The sequence below is a fragment of the Cladophialophora bantiana genome, assembly GCF_000835475.1.
Source record: "Cladophialophora bantiana CBS 173.52 unplaced genomic scaffold supercont1.8, whole genome shotgun sequence".
NCBI lineage: Eukaryota > Fungi > Ascomycota > Eurotiomycetes > Chaetothyriales > Herpotrichiellaceae > Cladophialophora > Cladophialophora bantiana.
Genome location: NW_015971582.1, coordinates 858,007 through 884,667, shown reverse-complemented (window position 1 = coordinate 884,667; position 26,661 = coordinate 858,007). Strand labels below are relative to the sequence as shown.

General features: G+C 52.5%; 10 protein-coding genes across 10 annotated transcripts; 5 read left to right on the top strand and 5 right to left on the bottom strand.

Annotated features, from left to right (window-relative positions):
* Nucleotides 1–93: 93 nt before the first annotated feature.
* Nucleotides 94–1,971, bottom strand: Z519_05970 (uncharacterized protein; the record flags this gene model as incomplete). The annotated part of the gene is made up of 1 exon (XM_016763710.1): nt 94–1,971. The coding sequence occupies one exon, from the start codon at nt 1,969–1,971 to the stop codon at nt 94–96; it is 1,878 nt and encodes a 625-aa protein (XP_016620034.1).
* Nucleotides 1,972–2,763: 792 nt separating this feature from the next.
* On the bottom strand, nt 2,764–4,294 carry Z519_05969 (uncharacterized protein; the record flags this gene model as incomplete). The annotated part of the gene is made up of 2 exons (XM_016763709.1): nt 2,764–3,606; nt 3,677–4,294. 2 exons carry the CDS (start codon nt 4,292–4,294, stop codon nt 2,764–2,766), a joined length of 1,461 nt encoding a protein of 486 aa, XP_016620033.1.
* Nucleotides 4,295–5,044: 750 nt separating this feature from the next.
* Nucleotides 5,045–6,906, bottom strand: Z519_05968 (uncharacterized protein; the record flags this gene model as incomplete). The annotated part of the gene is made up of 6 exons (XM_016763708.1): nt 5,045–5,163; nt 5,217–5,289; nt 5,346–6,155; nt 6,204–6,395; nt 6,448–6,570; nt 6,619–6,906. The coding sequence occupies 6 exons, from the start codon at nt 6,904–6,906 to the stop codon at nt 5,045–5,047; spliced, it is 1,605 nt and encodes a 534-aa protein (XP_016620032.1).
* Nucleotides 6,907–8,165: 1,259 nt separating this feature from the next.
* Z519_05967 (uncharacterized protein) lies at nt 8,166–9,935 on the top strand (the record flags this gene model as incomplete). The annotated part of the gene is made up of 3 exons (XM_016763707.1): nt 8,166–8,362; nt 8,416–9,223; nt 9,300–9,935. The coding sequence occupies 3 exons, from the start codon at nt 8,166–8,168 to the stop codon at nt 9,933–9,935; spliced, it is 1,641 nt and encodes a 546-aa protein (XP_016620031.1).
* A 595-nt stretch (nt 9,936–10,530) lies between these two features.
* Z519_05966 (Sua5/YciO/YrdC/YwlC family tRNA threonylcarbamoyl adenosine modification protein) lies at nt 10,531–12,144 on the top strand (the record flags this gene model as incomplete). The annotated part of the gene is made up of 1 exon (XM_016763706.1): nt 10,531–12,144. One exon carries the CDS (start codon nt 10,531–10,533, stop codon nt 12,142–12,144), a length of 1,614 nt encoding a protein of 537 aa, XP_016620030.1.
* Nucleotides 12,145–13,548: 1,404 nt separating this feature from the next.
* Nucleotides 13,549–15,723, bottom strand: Z519_05965 (uncharacterized protein; the record flags this gene model as incomplete). The annotated part of the gene is made up of 1 exon (XM_016763705.1): nt 13,549–15,723. The coding sequence occupies one exon, from the start codon at nt 15,721–15,723 to the stop codon at nt 13,549–13,551; it is 2,175 nt and encodes a 724-aa protein (XP_016620029.1).
* Nucleotides 15,724–16,520: 797 nt separating this feature from the next.
* Z519_05964 (uncharacterized protein) lies at nt 16,521–19,829 on the top strand (the record flags this gene model as incomplete). The annotated part of the gene is made up of 1 exon (XM_016763704.1): nt 16,521–19,829. One exon carries the CDS (start codon nt 16,521–16,523, stop codon nt 19,827–19,829), a length of 3,309 nt encoding a protein of 1,102 aa, XP_016620028.1.
* A 474-nt stretch (nt 19,830–20,303) lies between these two features.
* On the bottom strand, nt 20,304–21,620 carry Z519_05963 (uncharacterized protein; the record flags this gene model as incomplete). Its single annotated transcript, XM_016763703.1, has 1 exon — nt 20,304–21,620. One exon carries the CDS (start codon nt 21,618–21,620, stop codon nt 20,304–20,306), a length of 1,317 nt encoding a protein of 438 aa, XP_016620027.1.
* Nucleotides 21,621–21,960: 340 nt separating this feature from the next.
* On the top strand, nt 21,961–22,619 carry Z519_05962 (uncharacterized protein; the record flags this gene model as incomplete). The annotated part of the gene is made up of 2 exons (XM_016763702.1): nt 21,961–22,322; nt 22,376–22,619. The coding sequence occupies 2 exons, from the start codon at nt 21,961–21,963 to the stop codon at nt 22,617–22,619; spliced, it is 606 nt and encodes a 201-aa protein (XP_016620026.1).
* A 385-nt stretch (nt 22,620–23,004) lies between these two features.
* Nucleotides 23,005–26,436, top strand: Z519_05961 (uncharacterized protein; the record flags this gene model as incomplete). Its single annotated transcript, XM_016763701.1, has 2 exons — nt 23,005–23,037; nt 23,104–26,436. The coding sequence occupies 2 exons, from the start codon at nt 23,005–23,007 to the stop codon at nt 26,434–26,436; spliced, it is 3,366 nt and encodes a 1,121-aa protein (XP_016620025.1).
* Nucleotides 26,437–26,661: the final 225 nt, after the last annotated feature.

The following is a 26,661-nucleotide window of genomic DNA, read 5'->3' as shown; positions in this document are numbered from 1 at the left end:
ACTTTTGTTGTCTATATCCTGATGGCATTGCTACGGCAGATGAGGTTTGAAGACAGAAGGAGAAACCTCCCAGGCTCGACCTTGCTTGCTACCTCAGTAGTCGAAGTTCTCGTAAACAATCGTGGTCCCTGGCATCCACTCCTGCACAATCTTCCTCAACGCCGGCGCTGTGCATAGATACCAATTGTCCACTTCTGTTTCCCAAATCACCAAATCCTCCTTTGTGACCCTCCGCCTCAGAACCTTCACACCGGTGTCAAGTAACTCCTGCAACTTCGCCTTCTCCTTTCCACCATCACCATCCAACAGTGACTCGTCGCCAGTAAGACAAATTGTGAGTGAGTCTTTCAGTCTGGGATATTGCGTAAGGACGTCCAAAGGCAAGGCGACGTCACGGATCCCCACGCTCCAGCTGACCTTTAGTTGGTCGAGATCCAGGCTTTCCATCTGTCCCAGTAAAGGCGTGATCCCAATTCCAGCGGCGATGAAGGCATTCCTGGAGTGCGGTGCGAACACGAATTCTCCGCCAAAGCCCCTAATGCCGATCTCACACATACCCTCGCGCTGCCATTCTAGCCATTTGGTGACGTTGCCGACCTTGCGGACCGTGACTTCGAATTCTTCCCCGTGCAGGCCCAGCGAGTTTGGGATAGATGAAACGGTAAAAGTGCGAATGTAATCATCATTCAGACTCGTCGGGTCGTCGTCCCGCATGTGCGAATACCCCATGTCCATCTCGGCTGCCAGATCCATCGCGACGTATTTGCCTGGCTTCCAGGGGCCGAATATTCCAGGATCAGCAAGCGCGAAGCGATATCGCGTGATAGTTGGAGTGATCTTTGTCTTCTTGATGAGTTTTGCGGTGGTAGGTGGTCCGTCACCCGGAGTCTTCCCGAAAGCGTCTGTTTTTTCTGAGGTCAAGTATCGTACACGCGGATTATAGGGAGAGCGGCCTTGAGACGCATCGTCCATCAGTCTGCCCCGGAAAGGCAACCCGTTCTCAACGAGCCGCGCCGCCGTCACTTTCAGGCTTACCGCGAGATTGCTTTTTGCGATGACTTTGCTCGCTGCGGCCCCGACAAGTGTCTCGGTGTCCCCGGTCACATAAAGAACATCACCGGTCTCGAAGTCCGGGATCACCAGGCCCGCATGAGGAGTGCTTTCGAGATTGCCGAGCGTTTGATAAAGATTGTTCCCACTATATTCCGGCCACACAATAGTGCTGCCTTCGTCCACATTAGTAGGCTGCTGCACGCGGACGAAACCCGGCGGGCCGCCACGGTGATTGCAGTCCATGTCCTCATGCTTGTGGGCGGAGGCGACAAAAAACAGATCGGCATTATGCACTAAATCAATAGCTTTTTGAGTGAGGTGTGGTGAAGAAGACAATAGTCTTGGCTTGGGATCAGCGGCAACGACGTGCTTCTTGTTGAGATATTTTGGACAGTTGCCGAGGCTTTGGTCGATCTTGACGACGAGCTGGACTTCGCCCGATTTGCCTGACTGCAGATCGTCCTTCGGTTCACTGCTATCCGCAACGGCGTCATTCGCGGTTAGGGCACCGGCAACGACCTGCCCAGCCACCTTGACTCTCCCTCTTTCTTCGAGATGAATGCTAAGGCCGGCCATGAGCCTCCCTTTGCCCTCCTCTCGTATCACTTCTCCGTCGTCCTTGCCTTTGTAGATTGCCTGAACAACGGGGTCGAAGCTTGCATCGACGGTGGTGCGGACACCCATGACGCTCTGGGCCACCGGCTGCGCGATTGGGAGATGGTCGGAGCCCCAGACTGTACACCAAGGCCTGCCATCATCATCGAGCGTTCCTATAGCCATCATGGGGTACCGTTGGATCATGCTCGCAGCCCGAGGGGTGAGAAATGGTGAAGTCGGATTGTCATAGCCGCCCACACGAGTTCGTTTATGAATCGCGACTTCTCCCTCGTGCCAGGAAGCAGCTTGGAAGAACGCCATTTTTCTTTTCCTGCTAACCATTAAATTTCTTGATCTGAATGTCGATACAGAGCAGGAATGGAGAGGCATACAACGGCCCCCTTTTATACCATGGCGAGTGTCAATTCTTTCCGTTCGTGTCGAAGTTTGAATGCAAAATCAATTAAAGCTCTCGCTGCTAGGGCAGGCAGACAAACCGACGAATATAAGGGCAGAGATGACTGGTGTGCCTCGCAATCACCATGACCGGTGCAGGGGTTAATCATCTTGAATACGACGGCAACGGCACAGCATCGCAACCGTGGCACCCCTCAGGTTTCGGCAAGGAAAGTGTTGACTAAAGTAACAACTGTCAGCATGCATGTGCCCATGTCCTCCATCTTTGGCCGCTTGAGCATCTGGGGGCGTCTTTCTCAAGCGGCGATGACAGCTGTGTGTTCTCATTGGCTTGCGCATACACGGGAGGAGTAGCCAAGAGCAATGGGCGTCATTTGTGTAACGGGAAGCCAGTCAGGTTCTTTACTCGGCTGGTCAGATGGAGGACGATGAGACGAGGGCGGGAGAGAGGAAGATGCTTGTGGATCTCCGTCGAGATCTGCCGAGGCGCCTTTCTAATGACACTATCACTTGGCTGCTCGGCTGTCAAAGCAGCGAGGGCAACAACAAGCGGATGGCGAGCGGCGACGCGACCCGCGTTCATTCAGGTGCCATTCCCGCAAACCATCCATATTCCCTGCCTCAGGTACCAAAGCAAACTGTATGTGACACCTCCGCCCCCCATAAACTACGAGATATGGCGGGCATGCCCCCATTTCATGTTTCCGGATAGGACACCCCCCTTGTGCGCCAGACTGACTCCAGTTCCTCCAGGAACAGCAATTCCTCCCCCGAATACAGCTTGTGGAACCGTTGTCTCAAGTCGTTTCGAATCAATGCAATGTCCTCAGGCTTGTCGACAGCGTACCCAAATATCAAGGTCGGCCACGACCCCAGGTAGCATCTCGACCATTCCTCATTGGCTTGCGGACACTGCATGATCTCCAATCCTCTGCGAACCTGCCATGTATCGCCCGCGGGTGGAAGCGGAGATTCAGTCTCGTACACCTCATGTGATCTTGAGACCCAATCCAGAAGAAGTGATGCGGCGAGAATGTGCAAGCTCGTCGAGTGTTGGTGGAAGATGCGAGCTCGTTCAGCCGGTGTTTTCGTCAACCACGAGTCCTCTTCGTTCACGCAGTGCCCCTCTTCTAGGATGGTCTGCTCCCAGTACCCCAGTTGACGTCCAAGGACTTCCAGTAATTCAGGCTCAGGCTTCGCTGGACTTTTGCAGAGTTGGACGATCTCGATAATCAGCTTTTGGAGTGCCAAAGGAAAACCGATCACGGGACTATTATCGGCTGCCGAGGCATCAGGGAAGGTCAACGACTGCAGCGTCTCTTCCGCCCGTGCACAGAACTCAAAATCAGGCTGGAAGTCTACTGCAAAGGGCCGGTTGACTGTTTGCCGAAAGACCTGATAAAGGATGCTCTCCCAGATGATCCGATGGATCGGGCGTGGCATTGGCGGTCTGCGTGAATGGGTGCATCGGAGTTTCATCAATTGGATCGCTCCCATCACATGTTTCCCAATGTCTTTGTTGGTCCCGATACTGAACACCTGTTTGCATACAACATCGGTCAATCAAATTGATCATTTGGCGTCTTTGAATGAAGCGGGGGGAACTCACTCCGTGGATGTAAAGAAAGATGATGGCCACTAACAGAGCGTCATTGAAATCGTCCCGCCCCCAGTCGATCATGCTGAGAGAGCGATTGACCTCAGAGACGGCACGGGCATAGTATCTGATCCCCACCTCGTTCATTTGAACATTCCCGGTGAGTAGATGCATACGCGACGCGCCACAAGCCAGTGCAATGTCTCTCATACCCTCAAATTGGAGAAGCATCTCCACCACCTCCGGGATAAATTGGGACTGAAATCCCGGATGTGTGTTGGAGAGGATGAGGAGTGGTAGGAACCCATCGAGAAAGTGCCGGAAACAGTCAACTTCAAGGTCGGATTTGAACACTGGCGAATTGAAGAGGTCCGAGTTGAAAGAGATTTCGCGGCATATGAAGAATGGCGACGCATCGGCTCTTGTGCTGTCTTTGATGTCGTTCGAGAGCCGCCCCTGTACGTCGATGCTTTCCGGCGACTTCCCGGGCGGCGGCAACGTCGGAGATCTCGAAGCTCGACTATGCCGCCGATCGAACAGATCGTCTTCGGCAGGCCAAGTACAGACTCGGTTGGATTTGATGCACTTTTCGCACCGAGGCCTTCCTTCGTTGCATTTTTTCCGTCGCATGCGACCCAGGGGTCTGTTAGCTGCAGTCGGCTCCAATGGGTGCAATTGCACTCACAGGTCAGACATCCAGTCTTCGTCCGCAGAGTGGCAGTGGATTGAGGTGCCATACCAAAAGATAGGCTTGCGCAGCCTATGTGCAGATCAACATCTCATGGCGGGCGGTTCGATATTCTCGAGACGTCCATTGAAATGCGACAAGAGGAAGCCAGATAGTACAGGTTGGATTGGGTGAAACCGAAAGGCAAGCTGAAGTCGCCATCTTCAGTTCTTATCATTGAGATCGAATCGCTTGGAATTCTAGGCCCAAGGATGTGGGCTATCACCCCGCATTGACGAGACTGGCCCGTCTGTCGCCCACTTAACAGACCCAGGGCTTCGGCTCTGCAGGAGGAAGAAGCGGAATTTGTTGCGGAGCTACGGAACCTCGTCTACCCACACCCAGACCCTAGAGGCACATTTGGACGAGGACGTTTTCCACAGCGAATACCACGATAGATAACGGCCATGATAATCAAGATAGCCTCCATGTTGCACCTGACGCCTGTCCAGTCGAAACGATGGGATTCTGTCTCTTGATGGTCGAATGAACCACCACTATCTGGATCGATGCGCCTCGTCGTGGCTCAGCGTCCTCTGCGTCGCCCCGGATACAGATGTGCTTTTCAGCACGGGACTGCCACATTACCATCCTCGACTCAGATCTTGGCCCTCATCCGCGCCGGCCCTTTGCCTGTCTTGGACTCCGCAGTATCAAAGGGAGCCCAGGGCCTCGGATATCAACTCCACTGCCGACATTAGCTCTTCATCGTGTTCAGATCTCGCGATGACCTGAATATGACATGGCGCGTTATCGACAGCTTCTGGTAGATCTGCATTATGTCAGACCAATGCCTTTGCAACCTGCTCTTGAGCAGCCACTCACAGTCTGGAATCCTTGGGTCCGGAAGGTCGACGTTCTTGTCTGCTTTGAGATATGGGATAATGCAAGCAGGATACTGCTCGAATTGTTAGCCTTCTTCCTGGTACCGACCCAAATCAGCTTTTCACTTACCGCCAGGAGATTGAACATGACAGTGTACGGCGGCATTCTGAAAGTGTCATGAGGTACAGCGGTTTTGTGCGATCCTGGTGCCACAATAACATCCAACTTGTTCTCTACAAAGAGCTTCAACCACTCGGATCGAAATTTGAGACGCTGTTCGTTCATGTCAAATAAATCGCCCAGTGTCTTGTCGGGTCGACCTTCAGGCGGCGGTGTGTACATATCCTTGACCGAAGTGACCCATGGCTCTCCCGAGGCTTCAATATGTTTGAATCCGGTGCACTCATTATCAATGTCGAAGAATCTCCACGACAGCTCCGTGGCTTCTTTGAACGAGGGAAAGTTTTCGAGCATCACGATGCTGTGGCCTGCTTGCTTCAGTTTTTCCGTTGCGGTCTTCAATGTTCGCCGGATGGGTGGCTGCACAGGCCAGGAGGGACACTCGTGGATGACGCCAATCGTCAGAGTCTTCTTCTCTTCAACCGGATGCCATGGCATCGCGAGGGCCGTATAGTCAAAGTTCCAAGGTTTCGAGTTGATGACGGTTTCCAAGAACAATCGTAAGTCACGAGGGCTTCTCGCCAAAGGCCCTGCCGCTGGTATAATGCCTGTCCAGCCATCTAGGACCGGATTGGTCTGGCCACCGAAGGGAATCCGATCAACCGACGGCTTGAACCCAAATGTCCCGCAACAAAAGGCAGGTATTCGGATCGATCCTCCAATGTCTGTCCCCACGCCTAGAATTGAGCCTCGCATGCCGATAAGGGCCCCTTCCCCACCACTACTACCACCGGCAGTGAGTTTGAGCTTGTGAGGATTCTGAAGCAGGTAAGCCAGGGGTTTGCAACTCTGAGCCATCACTCTTACCAGCACGCGCCCGAAGACGTTGTTTTCGGAGTCGGCCGTCATCAACGTTTGTGGAATGTTAGTCTTGACATAAAGCACGGCTCCATTCTGGAGAAGGATGTCAACCAAAGGAGAGTTGAAGTCCGCTGCGGGTCGGTTGATAAATGAGACATAGCCGATTGTTGAATACGTGCCCTTCAGGTTGAAGGAGTCCTATGAACCTGAGCGTTGAGCAATGAGACTCGTTGGGAGATCTCCACCGTACCTTCAGACTTATCGGCATCCCATGCAACGGGCCCATTGGCTTACCTTCTCTCGCTAGATATTCATCGAGATCTTTGGCTCTTTCGAGAGCCTTGTCGAAGAAAATTTCTGTCAAACAGTTCGTCTTGAAGTCTCAGCGACCACCGACTGGAGATGTGGAGCCGTTACTGACCACTTGATGGGCGATAGCCGCCCTCTTGCAGAAGGCCTGGGTGACTTCAAAAGAAGAAAGCTCCTTTGCGGCCATCTTGGCTATCAAATCCACAGCATCATACTTTTCGGTGATCTCAAGCTCCTTTGGTGTGAGAAGGCCACACTTTGCAGGAACGTCGAGGACGCTGATATCGGCATCGGCATTGACGGATTCCAGAATGCTTGAGGGCAACCGCCATTCTTGCGGCAGTGCTTTTGCTCCCTCGGCACGTTTCTTTGCAACCAGAGTTCTCCAATCTTGGTCCATCTTGAAATCGGCCAAACAATCAGGATATAACTATCACAAGGTCAAAATGGGCTGTATCTGTGAATGGAAGTGTGCAGCTTTATATATTCTCTATCTCTTCTCGATTCCCTGAGGACGGGCCTCAAAGCGGGGAAGCTTGGAAGTTGTACGGATAGTCACTGATATTGGAGGGTGTCGGAACAGGGAAGGGAAGTCTCGCTTCAGTCTTCGTTCAGTCTCTTGGTACAGTACCTTTCAGCCATATGACAACTCCTCTAGATCCCATTCGGGTATGGACGACCAGGATCATTTCCTCCACCAGCACATGGAAACGTCAATCACACGGAATTGCGCGATGCTTGCTTCCGGCTAAGATCTTGAAATGGGAAGGCCGCGTCTTAACCCACCGCCCCAATCAGACACCAATCATACAGGATAGCGCAACCAGGTTTTCGGACTATGGCCGGACACTAGCCACCAGCAGAAATCTGTGGCAGTCAGACTCTGTGAAAAGCCAGCCCTGCCTGAACGGGCAGGAGAGGTTGTCGACAACGACCAAGCGCCCCCGCCACTCCACAGGACAATAGCCTGCAACTGTGCGAGAGAGAAGCCTTGTGGGTTCATGATGCCACGGTGACCCGATATCTCAGCGGGAGATCAATCTCTTCGACCCAGGTTCCGACGACTCTCGTCCATGTTGAGGAAGATAGTTGGCCACACCAAATCAAGTCTTGTCACCACCAGTCTGCCGAATATGTACCAGGAGGCCGCGCTTGTCCCTGTGCGTCCATTGACCTGCATGTTTTATCTCCAACGGCAACCAACTTTATTTCGTCTCCAGCTCCGGCCCCTGCATCGATACATGATCGTCGTGCCACCACCTCACCGTTAACCATGTGCACCAGGTGGTACATCCGTGCGGTACAACCGACCACATGCGGAGATCCCAGTATCTTATCTTTCTACAATGTGCTTTCATAGGCTTTATCATTTCAGTCCACGTCGAGAACCGGCCATCTAGGCCTATTTCGAAGGAACTTCAGCTCTTATCGACGAGATTGCGCGTCGAATCTTCTATCTCTGGTACGCGGAGATGGCGTGGCGTAGAACTTCTCGCACGGACTTTTGCGATGTGGGAGCACGGACTCATAAGTCAGTGTTACCCTCATGATGGCGATCCCATGAAGATCACCAACTCGAATCTCTTCTTCCACTCTCCTCACTTCTCTGTTCGTCCTCTCCTCTCCTTTCATCTTTGGGCTTCTACAGTCTAAACCGAGATGGCGCATTACGACTTGCCCGTTGACACAGTCCCTGGGACAGTCCACCTCGTGGACATCGAACATACCATGCATACCCGACATGCCGGATCCGGGGACAAAGATATCGTGCTGGTGCCCACTCCTTCAAACGATCCTGATGATCCCCTGAACTGGTCGCCTAAACGAAAACTCATGTTGACCATAACAGTCAATGTGTACGTCTCATAACTACCTTGTTATTGTCCGTCAATATATTGACTGGCATCAGTTACACCTTGGTGGTTGGCATTGCGAACTCTGTTGTCTATTCGGTGCTTGTTCCACTTTCTGAAGCTTCTGGGGTCTCCATTAGCACCTTGAACCAAGGCACGGGATACTTGTTTCTTCTCGCCGGCTGGGGTTTGCTTTTCTGGCAACCATTCGCCTTGCGATACGGCAAGCGTCTGACCTATCTCCTCTCCATCTGCGGAACAATCGGTTGCACAATGTGGGGTCCATATGCCCGGGGTAATGGGGTATGGATTGCGAAAAATATTGTGGGAGGTTTTTTTGCTTCACCTATCGAGGCCCTTCCCGAGATCTCTGTGACAGATGTGTACTTTGCTCACCAGCGAGGAACGTACATGGGCATCTACGCTTTCTTCCTCGCTGGCAGCAATTATTTTGCGCCCGTCATCTGTGGCTTCATCGCCGATGACCAAGGCTGGAAATGGGTCTTCTATTGGCCTACAATCTTCCTGGGCGTGGCTCTGATCTTTTGCTTCTTCTTCATGGAAGAGACAAACTACACACGCTTAACAGTGGGAATAGTCGAGACCGCGAGTGGCAGCCAAACGCCGGTCGCCGGTGCGAAAGACGAGAAACCGATGGAAAAGACGCCAGATGTCACGAACGAACCTGCCGTCAACGTTGAGAGTGGCATCGTGGTCTATGGAAGCAACAAAACATACCTGCAAAGAATGTCGTTGTGGCAGCCGTCTCCAGGGGAGAATATGTTGTCAAGAGCTATTAGGTCGTTGAAGTACCTTGGCTGGCCCGTCATCTTCTATGCTGGGTTTAGCTATGGCAGTTATCTTGTGAGTTAACCATTCACTGGGTCCAGCTTGTCAAGGTGAAACGGTTAGGTGCCTTGCTGACAACCTATCACAACAGATCTGGTTCAACGTGCTGAACGCCACCGCAAGCATCATTCTAGGAGGTGCACCCTACAATTTCAAAGCATCCATGGTGGGACTTTCATATGTCAGCACATGCATAGGCGTCATCGTCGGATGCTTCTTTACTGGTCGGTTCAGCGATTGGCTCACGATCAGGCTTGCGCGTCGCAACAATGGCATTATGGAAGCCGAACACCGTCTCTGGCCTTTTGCAGCCTGCATCATTATTGTACCTGCATCCCTCATTCTGTGGGGCGTGGGCGCTGCGCACCACGTCCATTGGTTTGGCTTGATCTTCGCCATGGGCACTCTTGCCGGTTCGACCTGCTTCGGCATAACTCTCAGCGTCAACTACCTCATCGACACTTATCATGAGATCAGCGCGGATGCGATGACCACGGTGATTCTAGTGCGCAATACCATGTCTTTTGCCATTGGCTACGGAATTACTCCTTGGCTCGAGAACCTTGGTTTGCAGAACTGCTTTATTTCCGCTGCATTCATCGGCATGGCAGCTTCCTCGGCGTTTTTGATCATGATTTTCTGGGGCAAGACTTTCAGGGAACGTAGCCGTGTCAGGTACTGGAACTTGGTGGCGGAACTAATGGCAAAGGGCAATGTGACCACTTGAATGGTGGAGGGATGAATACGTTAGAAGATGCGCAGACACTGGCTCCTGGTAGGGTAATGTATCTCACCCCAAATGGTGGGACCAGCGGAGTATACCCAGTAGCCAAAATACATAGACGAGAAACCATAGAATACGAAATATAGCGTAAGGACAAGGCTGCGTAAGGCCGCGTTAAATGGCAAGGCTGTGCACGTGATGAATATATCAGCCTCGGTTTGATCCGGGCTTTTTTTTTCTTCACGGTTTTTTCTCAACGTCATTCCCCGTTCTGCCTGTCATCGCAAGGAACCATCCACGTCCGAAGATCTTTGCCAGTATCACAGCATGTCTGAGATGATCTGATTTGACTCTTGAGGGTGTGCAGCGGATCTTTGATACCGAGCCCTCGAATTGGCGTGCGCATTGGTTCAACATGCTGAGACTTGCAGATTTTCCGCTTGTCCTGAAGATACGCTCCTGTCGGTGTCAGAGTTCGTCGTATTGGTGGCGGCCTGGCTGATAAATCTTCATGAACCAACTGCTGCGACCACATCTCCACTCTAGGTCTAGACTGAAGTGTTTCTCAAGCACTTTCAAAACGCCGTCGACTACCACCATGAGGAGCATAATCAGTAACCGCTCTCACCTAGCTTCGTTGCCCTACACGAATTGTCACACACGCATAGTCGACCTCCGCGACCTCGACATCCCTGAACACGCAACTGATGAAGAATACCGCGCCATATATCTCAAGTACATCCTTCGTCCACCTCACAGCAAATCCGACAATGCAGCTTTACTCAGGGACGCCATCGAATCCATTAGGCAAGGCATTGCGCCCCCAGTAGCCTTTCCCACGGAAACTGTGTACGGTCTCGGCGCAGATGCGACCAATGAACCCGCCATCTCTGGAATTTTCGCTGCCAAAGGCCGTCCAAGCGATAACCCCCTGATCGTTCATGTCGCTAGCATCAAACACCTGGAGCAGGTTACTGGGGAACCTTTACCGGAAATCTACACGCCAGTGGTAGAGAGATTTTGGCCCGGTCCTTTGACCATCCTCCTCCCAGTTACCCCGTCGGGAATCTTTGCGAAGAACGTGCACCCCTTCCAGTCAACCATAGGATTCCGTATTCCGTCATCAAAATATGCGCGTTTCTTCATCGCCGCAACCGGCAGACCTATTGCGGGACCGAGTGCGAATTCTTCAGGGAGGCCGAGTCCCACTACGGCACAACATGTTTTGGATGATCTAAATGGCAAGATCAACTTCATCTTGGACGGGGGAGGGTGTGAGGTGGGTGTGGAGAGTACGGTCGTGGATGGCTTGCATGATCCGCCGCTTATCTTGCGGCCGGGGGGTGTGAGCTTGGAGGAGCTGAGATGCGTTGGGAGAGAGATTGGCAATAAATGGACGAGTACGGCGATCGGGTATAAAAGGCATACTGCAGGAGCGGCAGACAGCTCAAGACAAGATGGATCAAACGCGACTACGACACCCTCGACGCCGTCTTCTATGGACGAATCTACTCTTGGGGTTTCAGTGTCCTCGGGAGACACGCATGTGCCTCATTTCGACGGCATCGTCAGTTACGAAGACGACATCAATGGTGCACCTCGCGCGCCAGGAATGAAATACAGACACTATGCGCCGGTAGGGCGACTGGTTTTATTTTCTGAGGACGCCGTGCGCAAGGGTCGCGTGTCAGAGAAGCTGGATGAGCTCGTCGACAATTGGCAATCGTGTTCCAACGAGGATGGGCAGGGGAAGAAGTCTCGCGAAGTCAAGGGTGGGATCATTTCCTGCCACTGGCCACCCTTTGCCGGACTGCCGGTCAAGATGATTTCATTGACTGCCGTGTCTCGGAACGCTAACAGAGATATAACCATTGGTGCTCCCATTCCAGATGCAATCTCCAACTCGATCTTTGCGCCAATAATCTCGATCGCGACAATGGTAGCCAAAGACACAGAAGTCACGTTGTTCAACGTCCATCTTGGGCCCGACATCTCCACACTAGCACACTCGCTATTCGGCATCTTGCGATTATTTGACGAACTGGACTGCGCATTCATATTTGCAGAGACCGTGCGGCGAAACGCCGCTGCAACGACCGGCCAACAGTCAATGACGGGGAAACAAGAACCTAACCGGACGCACCACCGGGATCTCGAAGACGCCGTGATCGATCGGATCGAAAAAGCCGCGGCTGAGAGGGTGGTGGATTAAAAGAGCTTCAACCCGACTTTGGCCAGCTGATCTTATCCTCATATTTCCCTTTGTCGATGCGACGCACTTACAAGCCGTGTTTTGCATATTACATCACAATCCTCGTGAACCTAGAATCAAGAGATGAAGCCTCATTTATAGACGGCAGACGGCCCAACGCCACAAACTCACAGCTTGCTTAGTCAAGGATGAATGGGACGCAGGGAGAGCAAGAAGGGTAGGGGGAGCACAACAAGAGGAAGGACTGCTGCTGACGAAATGCGTGTGATATGCGCATATATACATGACAATCCAAACGCACCGAATCGAAAAATGGTCCGTGTCTATTTACGAATCCCTAACCACCTACCTCGTACTCCACCCACACTACATGGTCATTTGGATATGTAGTTGTTGGACTACCTAGATTACTCGCGCATGAAAGACCTAATTGCCATAGGTATTCGGTTTGATCCTAGACGGTGAGCCAAGGCCGCTGTAACCTGAGCCCCACCAGCCTTAACCTGAGCTTTAACCGAGTCATTTGCTGAGCCTGAGCCTGGTGGGCCTCACAGGGTTGCAAGGAGGGCTGGTGGGCCCAAGGGAGCCCCTCAGCGATCGGCTACCCCGATTCAGAGCCATATTCACGACGTCTTGGTCGACTGTTGAAGACGCTGCGCACGGGGATATCGGAAAGGAAGCTCGAAGTCGGCCCGATGAGCCTGGCAAGGAAGGTTCTGGTGCGTTTTGAAAGGTTCCGGAAAGGCTTGTTATGCGGTGGTGCTGCGAAACGACAGGCACATCAGACAAGGCAATCTACATAGGTGCACAGTGTCGACAAATTGTGGAATGGGCGGGTCAGGTGGCGGTAATAATAGCTAAGGGGGGAGGGAGGGGGGTTCTTCAATGTCACTTCATGATAACCAGGATGAGAAATGCCGAATCTCAGGTGACTGCCTACATAGGCACTTCACAAATCTCTAGCGGGCGCGGTACCTATTTATTTTGGGGAGGCGGGAAAAGTAAGGTCGATGTGGTGTGTATTTTTGTGCAGGGTCGTTCGTGCAGAGCACACACAGAGCAGAGAGAGGCAGCAGCAGAGAACGGAGGACAGAGGACAGAGCGCATTGCACCTACGTATGGTATTCACTTCCTAGAATGCTAGGGTATAAACGGGACGAGCGAGGCGGAATTTCGTTGTTGACACAAAGTCACAAAGTTCAAGGTCGATTGAATCACAGTGCAAGAAGAAATCTTTGTCCCCATCTAGCTCAACCGTAAGAATGATGCCGGGAAAGAGGCCGCCCTAACTCGACCCTATACTTCCTCCCCTTTGGTGCTGCTAATAGCCTGCTCCGCAATTGTTATGATTGTCCACATTCATCTTCGCACAACATCGTTTCTGGTCCAGCAGGATTGAGAATTTCAGAGCTCAATCAGACTTTCCTCGATGGCAACTGGTTGCTGTTGTGTCGGATGCGTGACAGGTTGGTTATATGCAGCCGGCAGATGTTGCGGTGCAGAAGGGAACTGATCTTGCGTATAAGTGGAGTATGTGGTTCCATATGAACCACCTGTAGACATTGGTGGTGGTTGTTGCACAAGCGGCGGTGGCTGCTGAGGTGGCTGCTGAGGTGGCTGCTGATATTGCGAACTAAATTGTTGTTGCTGAGACTGTTGCTGTGGATAAACCTGCAACGGAGCCTGTGTCTGCTCCTGCGGGGCCGGCGGTCGTGGCTGGTAAGACTGTTGAGGCGGTTGCTGAGGTGGAGGCTGATGTTGATACTGGGGTTGAGGCTGTGGAGTGGGAGCCTCGGGCGGCATCTGCGGCATTTGAGCGTAAGGAGTTGGAGTCTGTTGATGATCTGGGGGAGGCATCTGAGGATACACGGATGGATGTTGAGAGGACTGGGATGGATAGGGTGGTTGCTGAGCTGGCTGGTGTTGGTACATCTGCGGCGAAGGTGGCTGATTGAATTGTGCAGATTGCGGCATGGGTTGGTTCTGCTGCGGTTGCTGCTGCGTTGGGTACTGATACGGCGAGGCAGGAGTATCTTGTTTCTGACTCGAATACGAATACGAGCGCTGAGGCTGAGGAATCGGCGTTGGTTGAGTAGGTGGAGCGTAAGACTCGACTGGTGCATTATTGAAATAATAATTCTCCGCACCGCCAGGACCGGTATTCATCGGCGGAGGGGGTGCCGACGATATTGAGGGATACATGCCCTGAGGCGCCGCAGGGGAGGGCATTCCATAGGCGGCGTATCCCGGATTTCTCTGGTTGTAAGTATTGTTCAATCGCTCTTCAAGCATCCGATCGTAATATCGCACGACCGTGGATAGTTTGGCATGTAGATCGAGCAACGCGTCATTTTTGGACATTGTTTCGCCCAGGGTCCGCGCCAACTTTGGTCGAAGCTTTCCAATGCTCTCGTAGAGCTCTTGGATTTGCGGCTCACGCAGAATTGTACCTGGCGGCTGATGTTGCAAGCGGTCGACCAGCGTGGCAAACAAGTTAATATTTTCGGCCTCCATCATGGATAACTCATAATCGCTCTTTGGCATGACGAAAGGCTGTGCGGAGGTTGCTCCGTCCGTCGTGGTTTTCTTGAGGGAAGCTGCATGCTTCTTGGCTTGTTCTTCGGCTTCCTTCAAAGACAGTGCAATGGCGGCTTTCAAATCCGGATCGTCTTCTTCCTCGTTTGATACACCATTTGTCTTTGCCGGTTCTTGCTTCGATTGTGATTGCGGAACATACCCGGAGCTTGAGATTCCCTTGGCCTCCTCTAAACTCATTTCTAACGCTCTTTTTAGGTCCTCGTCAAAACTACTGTTCTCTACCCTGGCACTTCGGGGCTGCATCGAGCTCGGTTTGGATGCGAAGGAGACACGGCGATCGGAACCGCCGCTCGACTTCTTGGTCAACTTGTCGTAGCAGCCGTCATCTACCCGAACTGGTTGCATAATGCCTAGATGCGGGAGAGGAATCGACTTCGACGAGCACTGTTGGTCAAAGACGTTGCCACAGTTCCTGCAGTGATGCTTTCTATTCGTCAGGGTGAATGAGGTTCTGCATCGCATGCAAACATCGCTGTCTGTCCACTCGGGGGGGGCACTGCTGTCGAGCATACTGCTGGATATCTCCACCTTGGGCGGGAACTTGAAGCCTTCAGTTTGCAGGCTCTGGTATACCTGGTTGATATATGACAAATCGTATCTTCCCTGGGTAGCACTGGCCCAACTCTGGATCAACTCCAAGATCTTCTGTTTGACCTCGTCATTGACCGCGGCGGCCCCGTAGGCTTTGAGTAACGAGACCAGATTGTCCATAAATTCACGAGAAGCGATCTCTGTAAGGAAGTGGGAGCCGCCATTCTTGACGCAAGTGTCTGTGAGCTTCAGGGCCGACAGTTGGACGTTGGGATTCCTATTGCCTATCCGCCTCTTCAACGATCGCATAGCCTCTTTAGGCTGCACTGTCTTCGATCGGATGAGGTCCGTAATCTCGAGGGAGGTCGCAATATCCTCCAAGCTAGAAGAGGTAGCTTTCTCAATCTGCTCATCGAGCACAGACGTGCCTGAGGAGAACCACCCGGCCATTGTGGGGGATGGACGAATACAAGGCAGCGACGGTCAGTTTGGGATGAATGAGGAGGACTTTTCGGCTTGGAAACAACGCTGTTGAGCAGCTGACGGACCGCTGCTTGACAAGGAGAACAGGAAGAGCGGCTGCAAAGTTCGAGGTCGGGAATTGGAAGTTGGGGTTGGAAGGAGTCTGTGGGTAGGATGAGTTGATGGTTGGATGCAGTCAGTACTGGGTATCTGGGGAAGTTCTGGGTGCAAGTCACTTGGTGCACCATCCGCCACATGCGCCTGCACCAGCCACTGAGAAGCCTGTTGGCCTGGTCAGCCTGGAGCCCACGAGGCCACGCGCCCACTACCTACTGGGTAGTAGCCTTGCCGCACCAGCTTCAGCCTTGCCCACCGTGTCATCAGTCATCGGGTGGACACTTCGGAAACGGCCATTTCCATTTTCCCCATCCATCTCGTTCTCGGCCTGCGGCCCCCAGCGAGCCAGGAACTCACTACAGGGCGTAATGCGTCTTGCTCGACACTTGATTTCCCAGACTACACACACCTCTAACTGACTCTCACCCCTTCCAAACGCCCTGTCACCTCGAATCCACGCACATTGCTCTCCTACTGACGTCTCCGGAATCTCCTGCACCCCCTCTTCAATCAACCGCAACCAGATCTGACTCTCCCATGCCTGGTGGATTAATCATAAAACGCCCAAGACTAAGAAATTAATTTTAGAAGCCTGCCACTCAGACGGAAGGTCTTGCCACGGGTCTTGCGCGCAATGATCCTGCGGTAGGACCGACACACACATCGCCATGGCGGCGTATGCATCCTCGTCCTCCATATCCTCCCACGCCACTTCCACCTCGGCCAGCGCTCGAAGCAGTTGGACCGATCCACGAGACTTGACACCCGGCCCGGGCTCCGGCGCAGGAAAGGTCTACCCTCATATCAAGGACATAATCCAAGATGCCACAACTTCCTTCCAGGCCGACGGCTCGCTTCCCCAATACCTGACCGAAGTCGACCATTCCATCACCGTGGCAAAAAGCTCGGTCGACTTTGGCCGCCACGACCTGGCTTACAAGAGTTATATGCGGGGCTATGAGATAGCCGTTAACCACATCCCAAGACACAAGGAGTTCGGATTTTGGGACAATAATCCACCTTGGAGAGCAAAGTACAAGGCCGCTCTTCAGAAACTGGTGGACATGGAGGCAGAGATGACCCGGATTAAAGCCCTGATTGAGGATAACAACGCCCGTTACGGAACCCAACCTCAATCTCGCGCAATGTCCAGAAAGCCAGTCTACTCTTCGGGTTTTGGGATCCCTCAAAATCTGGTTCCTGGCCGGCCTACCTCTTCTGGTAGCAATGATGCCACTCCACGTTCGACCTCGCCGAATTCATTTGAGGACTTACCCGACTCTCTTCGAATCCCTCGGGCACGTCCGTCAAGCAAACCAAAACCCGAGAATTTGCAAGGCCGACCTTTAGCGGAAGCCAGTAACGACCTGACTCAAAGATTTGCCAGGCTCAGAGGGCCGGGAAATGCCTCTGAACAGTCAAACTTATTATTCATGCCCAAAGCAGGTGATTTTCAGCAGGGAGCAGGATATAACTCACACTCATATTCCAACGAAGCGTCCACTTCGCGACCTAACGGCCCCCGCACGATCCCTGCCTTCAGTAATGGACCCATGGTCCCTCCAAAGGTTCCGGCGGCACCTCCCAAGGTTCCCATTGAAACTTCCATGGCGATGCCTAAGCCTCCCAGTCCCACGTACAGCCCAATCAATACCACTTCGGCCAGTTTCCATGCAAACAATCATCGACTTTCTGCGGAAGGGGGCCGTCCTCCCACCGAGAGAAAGCAAACTTACTACAATCAATCGCAGAATTCATCCACCGCCTCTCTGCACCTGCAGAGGACCCGCGACGAGCTTTCTGCTCCCTATCGACCAACGACTCCGAATGGAATCAATTCTGCCATCCTCCCTAAAAATAGCTCGAGTGACCTCCCCCATCAGAGGTCGATTGATGTTGCCACTCTTCAGGAGTACATGAAGAGATACAACGTTCTTCTGATCGACATCAGAGAGAGGGCTATTTTTGATGATGGGCATATCATGTCTACTTCGATTATATGTATAGAACCAATCTCTCTGAAAGAGGGTGTCTCGGCAGAGGAACTTGAGGATCGACTTGTGCTGGCGCCGGACAGTGAACAATCACATTTCTCTCGCAGAGATGAATTTGACCTGGTTGTTTATTATGACCAATACACCAGCGACGTTTCCTATCTCAAGGGTCCCCCCACAATGACTAAAGCTCCGGCATTGAGAGCACTGTATGATACGCTGTACGAATTCAACGACACGAAGCCTCTCAAGGATGGTCGGCCACCTGCGTTGTTGTCTGGTGGTCTTGATGCCTGGGTGGACTATATGGGAGTCCAATCACTTGCGCGGTCAAGAACTGCTGCGACGCTGGGTATCACGCGGCAACGACCCGTCGGTCCTGGTCGACCCATCGCACGACAGCGCATGGTTTCTGCCAATTCTCGCTATGAGGTCCGGAACAGGCGTCTTCGTGACCACAAATTTCTGGATGAAAGCGAGCAAGAGGCGTGGCGCCAGCAGGCTTTGCAGGAAGAAGTGACCCCGATTGAGAAACACGACCATGCCAGCGATGAAGAGTATTCAGTGGTCGAAGAAGAGCCCGAACCTCCCTCTCCATTCATTCCCGACTATGAGACATTCTTGCGGCGGTTTCCTTCAATCCAACAGCAAGAATCTATGGTTATGCCTGCTCGACGACCTCTTCCATCTCATCCTGCCGCATATCTTCCTCAACATGCACCACCCCCCGTTCCCCAAGTACCGGCAAGGCCGGCTCCCGCGATCCCGAGACCGAGCTATTCGGGCCATGCGGATATCAATGCACCCCAACCGGCGCTGGCTAGGGTAACCTCGGCCACGCGACCGCCGCTGTATTCGACCGTGACTTCCCTTCGCAGAAGGTTGCCCAAGACTGGGCTGACGAATTTTGGTGTCACTTGTTACATGAATTCGACTCTGCAATGTCTGTCCGCGACTATTCCCTTGTCCAACTTTTTCAATGATAGACTCTATGAGGGATACGTACAGCGCAACTGGAAAGGTAGCAATGGCATCATGCCTAAGCTCTATGCCAACCTAATCCAGGCAGTCTGGCAGGGGGACAATGAGGTCATTAAACCATCAACATTTCGAAACTTCTGTGGCCGAATGAACCGAGAATGGGTAATCGACCGACAGCAAGACGCGAAGGAATTCTTCGACTTCCTCGTCGATTGCCTACACGAGGACTTGAACGTCAACTGGGAACGAACGCCGCTCCGGCCACTAACGACTGCAGAGGAAATGCAGAGAGAGAGAATGGAGATTGCAAGAGCGAGTCCAATCGAGTGGAAACGTTACGAGCACCGAGACCATAGTTACATGTCTTCCTTATTTGCCGGCCAACATGCGTCGCGCCTTCGTTGTCTCACCTGCAAACGCACTTCGACCACCTACGAAGCATTCTACAGCATCAGCGTGGAAATCCCTCGAGATCGTGCGGGCCACATCTATGACTGCCTTTCCTCATACTGTCGGGAGGAAAAACTGTCGGAGCTCTGGCGATGTCCCTATTGCAAGTGCGAGCGTGAAGCCACCAAGCAAATCATCCTTACTCGCTTACCGCAGTTCCTGGTGATACATTTCAAACGCTTCGCCGCTTCAAAGCACGAAAAGGCCAAGAAAATCCACACGCCCATTGAATTCCCATTGCACAATCTAAGTATGGATGATTTCGTCATCCCCAGACCAGCTACGCTACCGGATCAAGATGGGCGTATGAGCATGGAGCCTGCCACAACGCCGCCCTATACGTATGATGCATACGGGGTTCTGAGACACCTAGGCAATAGTGGGGATGGAGGACATTATATCTCCATTGTGAAGGATCAGGGGCGGGGCGTGTGGAGGAAATTCGATGACGAGAGGCATGTTGATTTGGACCCGCTAAAATTAAGTCAAAGAGACAGGTTGCAGAACGGGGAGGCGTATATCGTGTTTTATCAGAGGGCGCAGGGGCGATGATTGACGGCGGTCTGCCAAAAGCTGAGCAGAGAAATTGGCATGATCGGCTCTTTCTTGTGACCACGTTCGAGCAAGCGAAGCTTTTCTCCATAAATGGCGTGGATCGGTATTTGGTTGCGTGCATCTTGACTGTGGCGGCATTATGGACCTCTGGAAGCGACATGGCCTCTGGATGAGCCTTCATTCCGAGCTTTGTGAATAGGACCCTTTGACGATGACCATGAAAAGACTCCGGTGTGACGAATGGAAAGACTTTTATTTTCTTGATTCTAAACCTCTTTTCGTTGGCCAACTGACTCTACTCATCACCATCGCAGTCTCCAGAGTCCCCTTCGTGATATATTCGATCCGACAGATATGCCAGGACGACAACCTTCGGCTTTCTCAGAAGGATGCCTAAGCAGTCGAATGAAGAGCTCCCCATCTCAGTGTATATCACCCCGCCACTACTTGGCATCGAACTTGCCCATTTCTCTATCCTTTGTGTTTGGTCTTGCCGTACATACCTCCGTCGATCCTCCGCCTTTCGATCGCCAGCCTGTAGGGAGGTGCTGTGGGAGGTTGGACGGGATCCAGCGACACATGGCCCTCCGGCAGCTTGTAGGTGGCGTCGCTGTCCCAGGCCGACAGATCGCCGCAGGCCAGGAATGGAGCAATATATCGCCGAGGGTCATCGACGTCTTCGAGGGATAGGAACCGGAGTTCGACGATGCCGTCTGGGCGGAGATGGCGCGCTTGTTGCGTCTGTATTCGTTGTGGAGCATGAGTGCCTGCGATTGATGGCCGTGATTCTGACGCTGAAGTACTGTTGTCGGTCTCATGTCTATCTTCAGGAACAGAATCCAGCGGAACTGGCTCTTGCTGTTCCTCCCGCGCCGCTGACAAAGGTATCGATACAGCTGCGGGCTCCAGAACCGGCAAACCATTCTCCACTTCGATTTCCGGTGTCCACAGAACTTCCTTTCCATCATCATTCGTTACCATCACAGGTTTGTAGCCCTCACAGACCACAAACGCCTCGATACTACTCGCCCTACTGGCCCTCGGCTTCGCCACACTCACCCGCTCGAATAAGATTCTCAACTGTGCATAGATCAGGTCGACATCTCTACCCCTGAAGATCTTGGCCACAAACTTGCCCCCCGGACGCAGAACCTTTGTGGCAAGTGTGAGTGCGGAGTAGAGCAGTTGAGACTGGACGTAGATGTCGAGCGAGTGCAGACCTGTGACGTCGGGGGCGCCGTCACTGATCACAAGGTCGATCAGATGAGTTGTATTCTGAGGAGAAAAGTCCGGATCGATGGCCTTGAGGAGGAGGGGAACGGTGGAAGGGTGAGTAATGTCGGCTTTTAGCTGTGTTATACCTTCTAGAGGCGCCATGGGTTGAAGGTCTATGGCGACGATTTTGACATTTGCCCGGGGTTTTAATTCGCCGCCGCTTGTTGAAATGATTTCTTCGAGCGAAGACATGCCTCCTCGAGCAAGACTATTATCCTCTTGGACTTGGGCTTGGGCTTGGGCTTGGGCACGCTGCAACCGCTCCATCTTCTCAACCCAAGCTCTCCGTCCAAAACTCTCACCTTTTATTAGTACTCGCGAGAGCACCTGGCTCCAAGACCCCGGGGCAGCGCATAAGTCTACTACCCTGGTGCATTTGTCGGGTTCGCTGTACGAAAATAGGTCGAATTGTTCGTCAATTTGTATGAGTTTAAAGGCAGAGCGTGCGCGCCAGTTTTGTTCTTTAGCCAGGCGGTAGTAGGCATCTCTTTTGTCTTTTGAGGATTTGCCCATGTCGATAGTATATGTTTCCTCGATTGATGGAGAGAATGGCTTAGTTCTAAAGACTTTGGTCCAGTTCATAAAATTCTAAAGGATCCCGAGCACGAAACCCTCTTGAGGGTCGAGGCTGAGTTGAACTGCGCATGGTGTGGTATATGGTTTGCCGTGTCAGAAGATACGGTCGCGCTTTCTAACTTGAGACGCAATTTATGTCGCCTCTGCCACCTCTGCGGAGGTGAGGCCAGTTCAATTAATTAGCATAGCATAGCAAAACTGTTTCTCGACCTCGCTGCCAGAACTCGTCACACCAGGTCCCATCTGCCAATTCCTCGCAAGAGGACGTCTGTCAATCATGGCGCCCAGTATGTCTCTACACAGCGTCGTTGCCATCCTCATATTATCCACCGACTCCTCCCCCGATTCCTCTAGACTGTTCGCCAAATACTACAATCCTCCACATGCCTCAGCCGCAGCACAACATCCTCCACAATCGCAACCGTACCCGCATCTAAAAGAACAGAAGGCCTTTGAAAAGGGATTGCTAGAAAAGACTTCAAAGCAGACAACCGATGTGATCCTCTACGACAATAAGGTCGTGGTGTTCAAGATGGAGAGCGACGTCATGCTGTATGTGGTGGGCGGGGCAGAGGAGAATGAGATTCTATTATACAATGTTGTATTGGCACTGAGGGATACGTTAAGCATTTTGTTAAAGTTTGTGGACCATCTTTTCTGCGAACAACAACGACTGACAAAGGCGACGACAGGAACTCGACGGACAAGCGCACGATCATGGAGAACTACGATCTGGTAACTTTGGCTATCGATGAAATTGTCGATGACGGCATAGTCTTAGAGACGGATCCAGTGATGGTGGCATCGAGAGTGTCAAAGGCTCCTGCACAGGATGCGCCGAATATGAAGAACATTGACCTCAGTGAGCAAGGGATACAGAATCTTTGGGAATTCGGGAAGAAGCAGGGAATGGAGTTTGTTAGAAGAAACTTGTGATTTTCTGGGCAGTGGATAAGGTGGCATTTGATGTTCCGTCACGCTGAAGCTGCCGACATGGCCCTGCGCTGGAGATGGAATTCAGGGATATTCCTGCATGGCGTTATGATGCGGAAAAGGAGCAATGAGCATTATGACCAAAAAAATCGAAGACCTGGAGCCTGGTCGTCGTTTCCAAGACTATGGGAGGATGGCAGCCTTGTTGGGGGTGCAGCCTTGCTGCCATGGATTACCAAAGCAAATCGACGTCATTCGGACGCTGAAATATTTCAATTCAAGAGTCATTCTCCCAATTACTCAGTCTTAGACACCATCCTGCGCTGAGGCTCTGTCTTGCCTCTTTCTCCTTTATTATATTCCCTGAGATTTACGGAGCGGCTCCATCATGAAACAGCGCTTCTCATCCCTCGACGTTAAGGTCTGTATTTGTTCCCTGCCCCGCATGCACCATTAAGCAGCAACTGACTCCGTTGGTGTGTTGTAGGTCATTGCATATGAACTATCAACTTCACTCACCGGCCTCCGTCTCTCAAACATCTACGATCTCTCTAGTCGAATTTTTCTGTTCAAATTCGCCAGACCAGGGAAACGAGAACAACTTCTTCTAGACTCTGGCTTCCGTTGTCACTTGACCTCTTTCTCTCGAACCGCCGCCACTCAGCCATCCGCTTTCGTCAGCAGGTTACGCCATTTTCTCAAGAGCAGACGTGTCACCAGAGTCGCCCAGGTGGGCACCGACCGAGTCATTGAAATCACCTTCAGCGACGGATTGTATCGAGTGTTCTTTGAATTTTTTGCCGCGGGGAATATCATAGTCACGGATGCGGATCTCAATGTTCTCGCGCTTCAGCGACAGGTCAACGAAGGAGATGCGGATGTGGACGTCAAATTGGGTGGGAAGTATACCCTGGAGGCAAAACAGAACTTCCATGGCATCACGCCCTTATCAGAAGAAAGAGTTAGGGAAGTTCTTCAGAAGGCGGTTCAACGCTCGAAAGCTGCAAAAGAGGTGGGCGGCAAGAAAGCGAAACGATCAAAGGGGATCGACGATCTGGGAAAGACTCTGAGTGCCGGCTTTCCTGAATTTCCTCAACACTTGCTCGAGCACGTATTTAGGGAAGCGGGCGTCGATGCGACCTTGAAGGCGGAGGGTGTCTTGACAGACAAAGAGTCCCTGCGGTCAGTCATGGCTGCATTGGAGCGCGCAGATCAGTTGTTCAAGTCTTTGGGGACCGGTCAATCAAAGGGTTATATTATTGCGAAGCAGAGAACCCCCCCATCAGGTGAGGCGGAGTCTTCAGGGGCACAGGAACCGACTAGAGAGTCCCTTCTCTATGACGATTTCCATCCATTCCGGCCATGCCAATTTGAGAATGAGCCCTGCGTTCATATTCTCGAGTTTGACGGCTTTAACCGCACGGTTGACGAGTTCTATTCGTCCATCGAATCCCAGAAGCTGGAATCTCGGTTGACAGAGCGAGAAGAGACAGCGAAAAGGAAATTGCAGGTTGCAAAAGACGAGCACGAGAAAAGGTTGGCAGGTCTTCAACAGGTGCAGGAAATGCATGTCAGGAAAGCCCAAGCTATCGAGGCGAACACCCACCGCGTGGAGGAGGCTTGTGCTGCTGTTAATGGTCTAATCGCGCAAGGCATGGACTGGGTGGACATTGGGAAACTCATCGAAAACGAACAGAAGCGAGGAAATGTAGTGGCTCAATTGGTCAAGCTTCCGCTCAAGCTGGAGGAGAACACAGTGACTCTTCTGCTTGACGAACCCAGCTTCGACGAAGGCTACGAGAGTGACGGAGAAGACAGTACAGATGAGGAGGTTGAATCTGATGAGGAGACCGACGAGACCTTGGGTAAAGGCGGACCCTCAACAGATAAGCGACTGGCCATCGATATCGACCTGGCGCTGTCACCTTGGGCAAACGCACGCCAGTACTACGACCAGAAAAGGTCCGCCGCAGTCAAAGAGAAAAAGACAGCAGAGGCATCTGCAAAGGCCCTTAAGTCTGCGGAGCAGAAGATAGATGCAGACCTCAAGAAAGGCTTGAAGCAGGAGAAGGCTGTCTTGAGACCGGCAAGAAAACAATTCTGGTTCGAAAAATTCTTGTACTTCATCTCCAGTGACGGATATCTTGTGATTGGAGGCAAGGACGCCCAACAGAACGAGCTACTTTACAGGAGATACCTAAAGAAGGGCGACGTCTACGTACACGCCGACTTGCAGGGAGCCTCAAGTGTAATTGTGAAGAACAATCCGCGAACCCCGGATGCACCGATTCCTCCTTCCACTCTTTCTCAAGCCGGTACATTGACCGTCTGCACGAGCAGCGCGTGGGACTCAAAGGCGCTGATGGGGGCCTGGTGGGTCAACGCGGACCAAGTGAGCAAGACGGCTCCGACTGGCGAGTATCTCACTACTGGTGGATTTATCATCAGAGGGCGCAAGAATCTATTAGCACCGAGTCAATTACTCCTTGGCTTTGGTGTTTTGTGGTTGATCAGCGAGGAGAGCAAAGTGAACCACGGCAAGCATCGGCTTGAAAGGACAGAGAGCATGCTCCCAGGCGAGGCTGAAGCGTTAGCTAACGATGTGAGAGGGTTACCTTTTGAGAAAGAAGACGTTGCAGGCGAGGTGGGGTCAGATCAAGGACAGGCCATACCTGATGTTGAAGATGCTGCTGATGCCGCTGTGGGGGAGGAGGAGGATGATCGTGGAGCAGCCTTGGATGAGGCGTCTGAACAACTGGGGCAGGTGGATGGTGAAGGCGATGGCCGTGATTCGACGGAGACTTCAGAGGGAGAGGAAGAGAGGTCGAATCCTCTACAGGTCAATGTTGCTCGATACGATCAAGGTCCTCAGGAAGAAGACTTCGACAGGCCTGCAATCGAAGCCGAAGAAGAGACAAAGGAGCATGCCTCAGACGAGGCTTCTGACGGAGAAGAATCCAACGACAGTCCAGCCCCACAGCCATCTACACGAGCGTCCACGCCGGCATCCTCATCACAAGCTTTAACGAAGTCAAAACCTGAACGACTCGCTCGCGGCAAACGCACCAAGCTGAAACGTGCCCAAAAGAAATACGCCGACCAAGACGAGGAAGACCGTGCCCTTGCCATGCAACTCCTCGGATCCACCCGCGCTCAAGAACGCAAAGAAGCGGCAGAAGCAGAAAAAGCGGCCCGCGAAGCCAAAGCTCAAGCAGACAAGGAACGAAGGAGAGCACAACACGCAAAGGCCGCGGAGAGGGAACGCCTACGTCGTGAAAGACTCGAAAAAGCCGACGCGGGCGGTGGCGCCGATGGTGGACCGGGGGTCGTCGACCTGGACGAAGACGACGAATTGAGTAAGGAGCAACTGGAACAAGAGCGGCGCGAACTATTGGACATCGACCGCCTTGTCCCTATGCCGGAACCCGGGGACGAACTCCTCGCAGCAATCCCCGTCGTCGCGCCTTGGACGGCCCTCGCCCGACAGAAATACAAGATCAAGCTGCAGCCTGGCAACGTCAAGAAAGGGAAAGTCGTCAAGGAGATCTTAGGGTTTTGGACCTCTCTCGCCACAAAAGGCCCCAAGGTAGTTGATGAGTTGAATCGCGAAAGGGACAAGGTCTGGAGACGAGAGATCGAGTTATTGAAGGAGTGGCGCGTCGAAGAGATCGTGGGCGCTTTGCCGGTTAAGGGGTGTAGGATTGTGCAGAGCGGTGGCCTGGGAGGCGCGTTGGGAGGCGGAAGCGGTGGTGGAGGGAAAGGTGGTGGTGGTGGGAAGGGAAAGGGAAAGGCAGGAGGAGGTGGAAAGAAGGGAAGATAGCGAACCAGTACATATTATGTAGGTAGGGGTCATGCTAGGTTTCCCTGGTTTCCTGGGTTCCCCCAGCTAGTACCCCGTGCTCTGTACATAGTGGGCAAGACGCTTGAGACACATGAATTATGTTGAACTTCCATCCGTGACTTATGTCATCTAGCAACAATGGAGCGAATGTTCGCCGTACCACCGAACCGTAATGAACACTGGCTCTGACTGCTCCTTTCAATG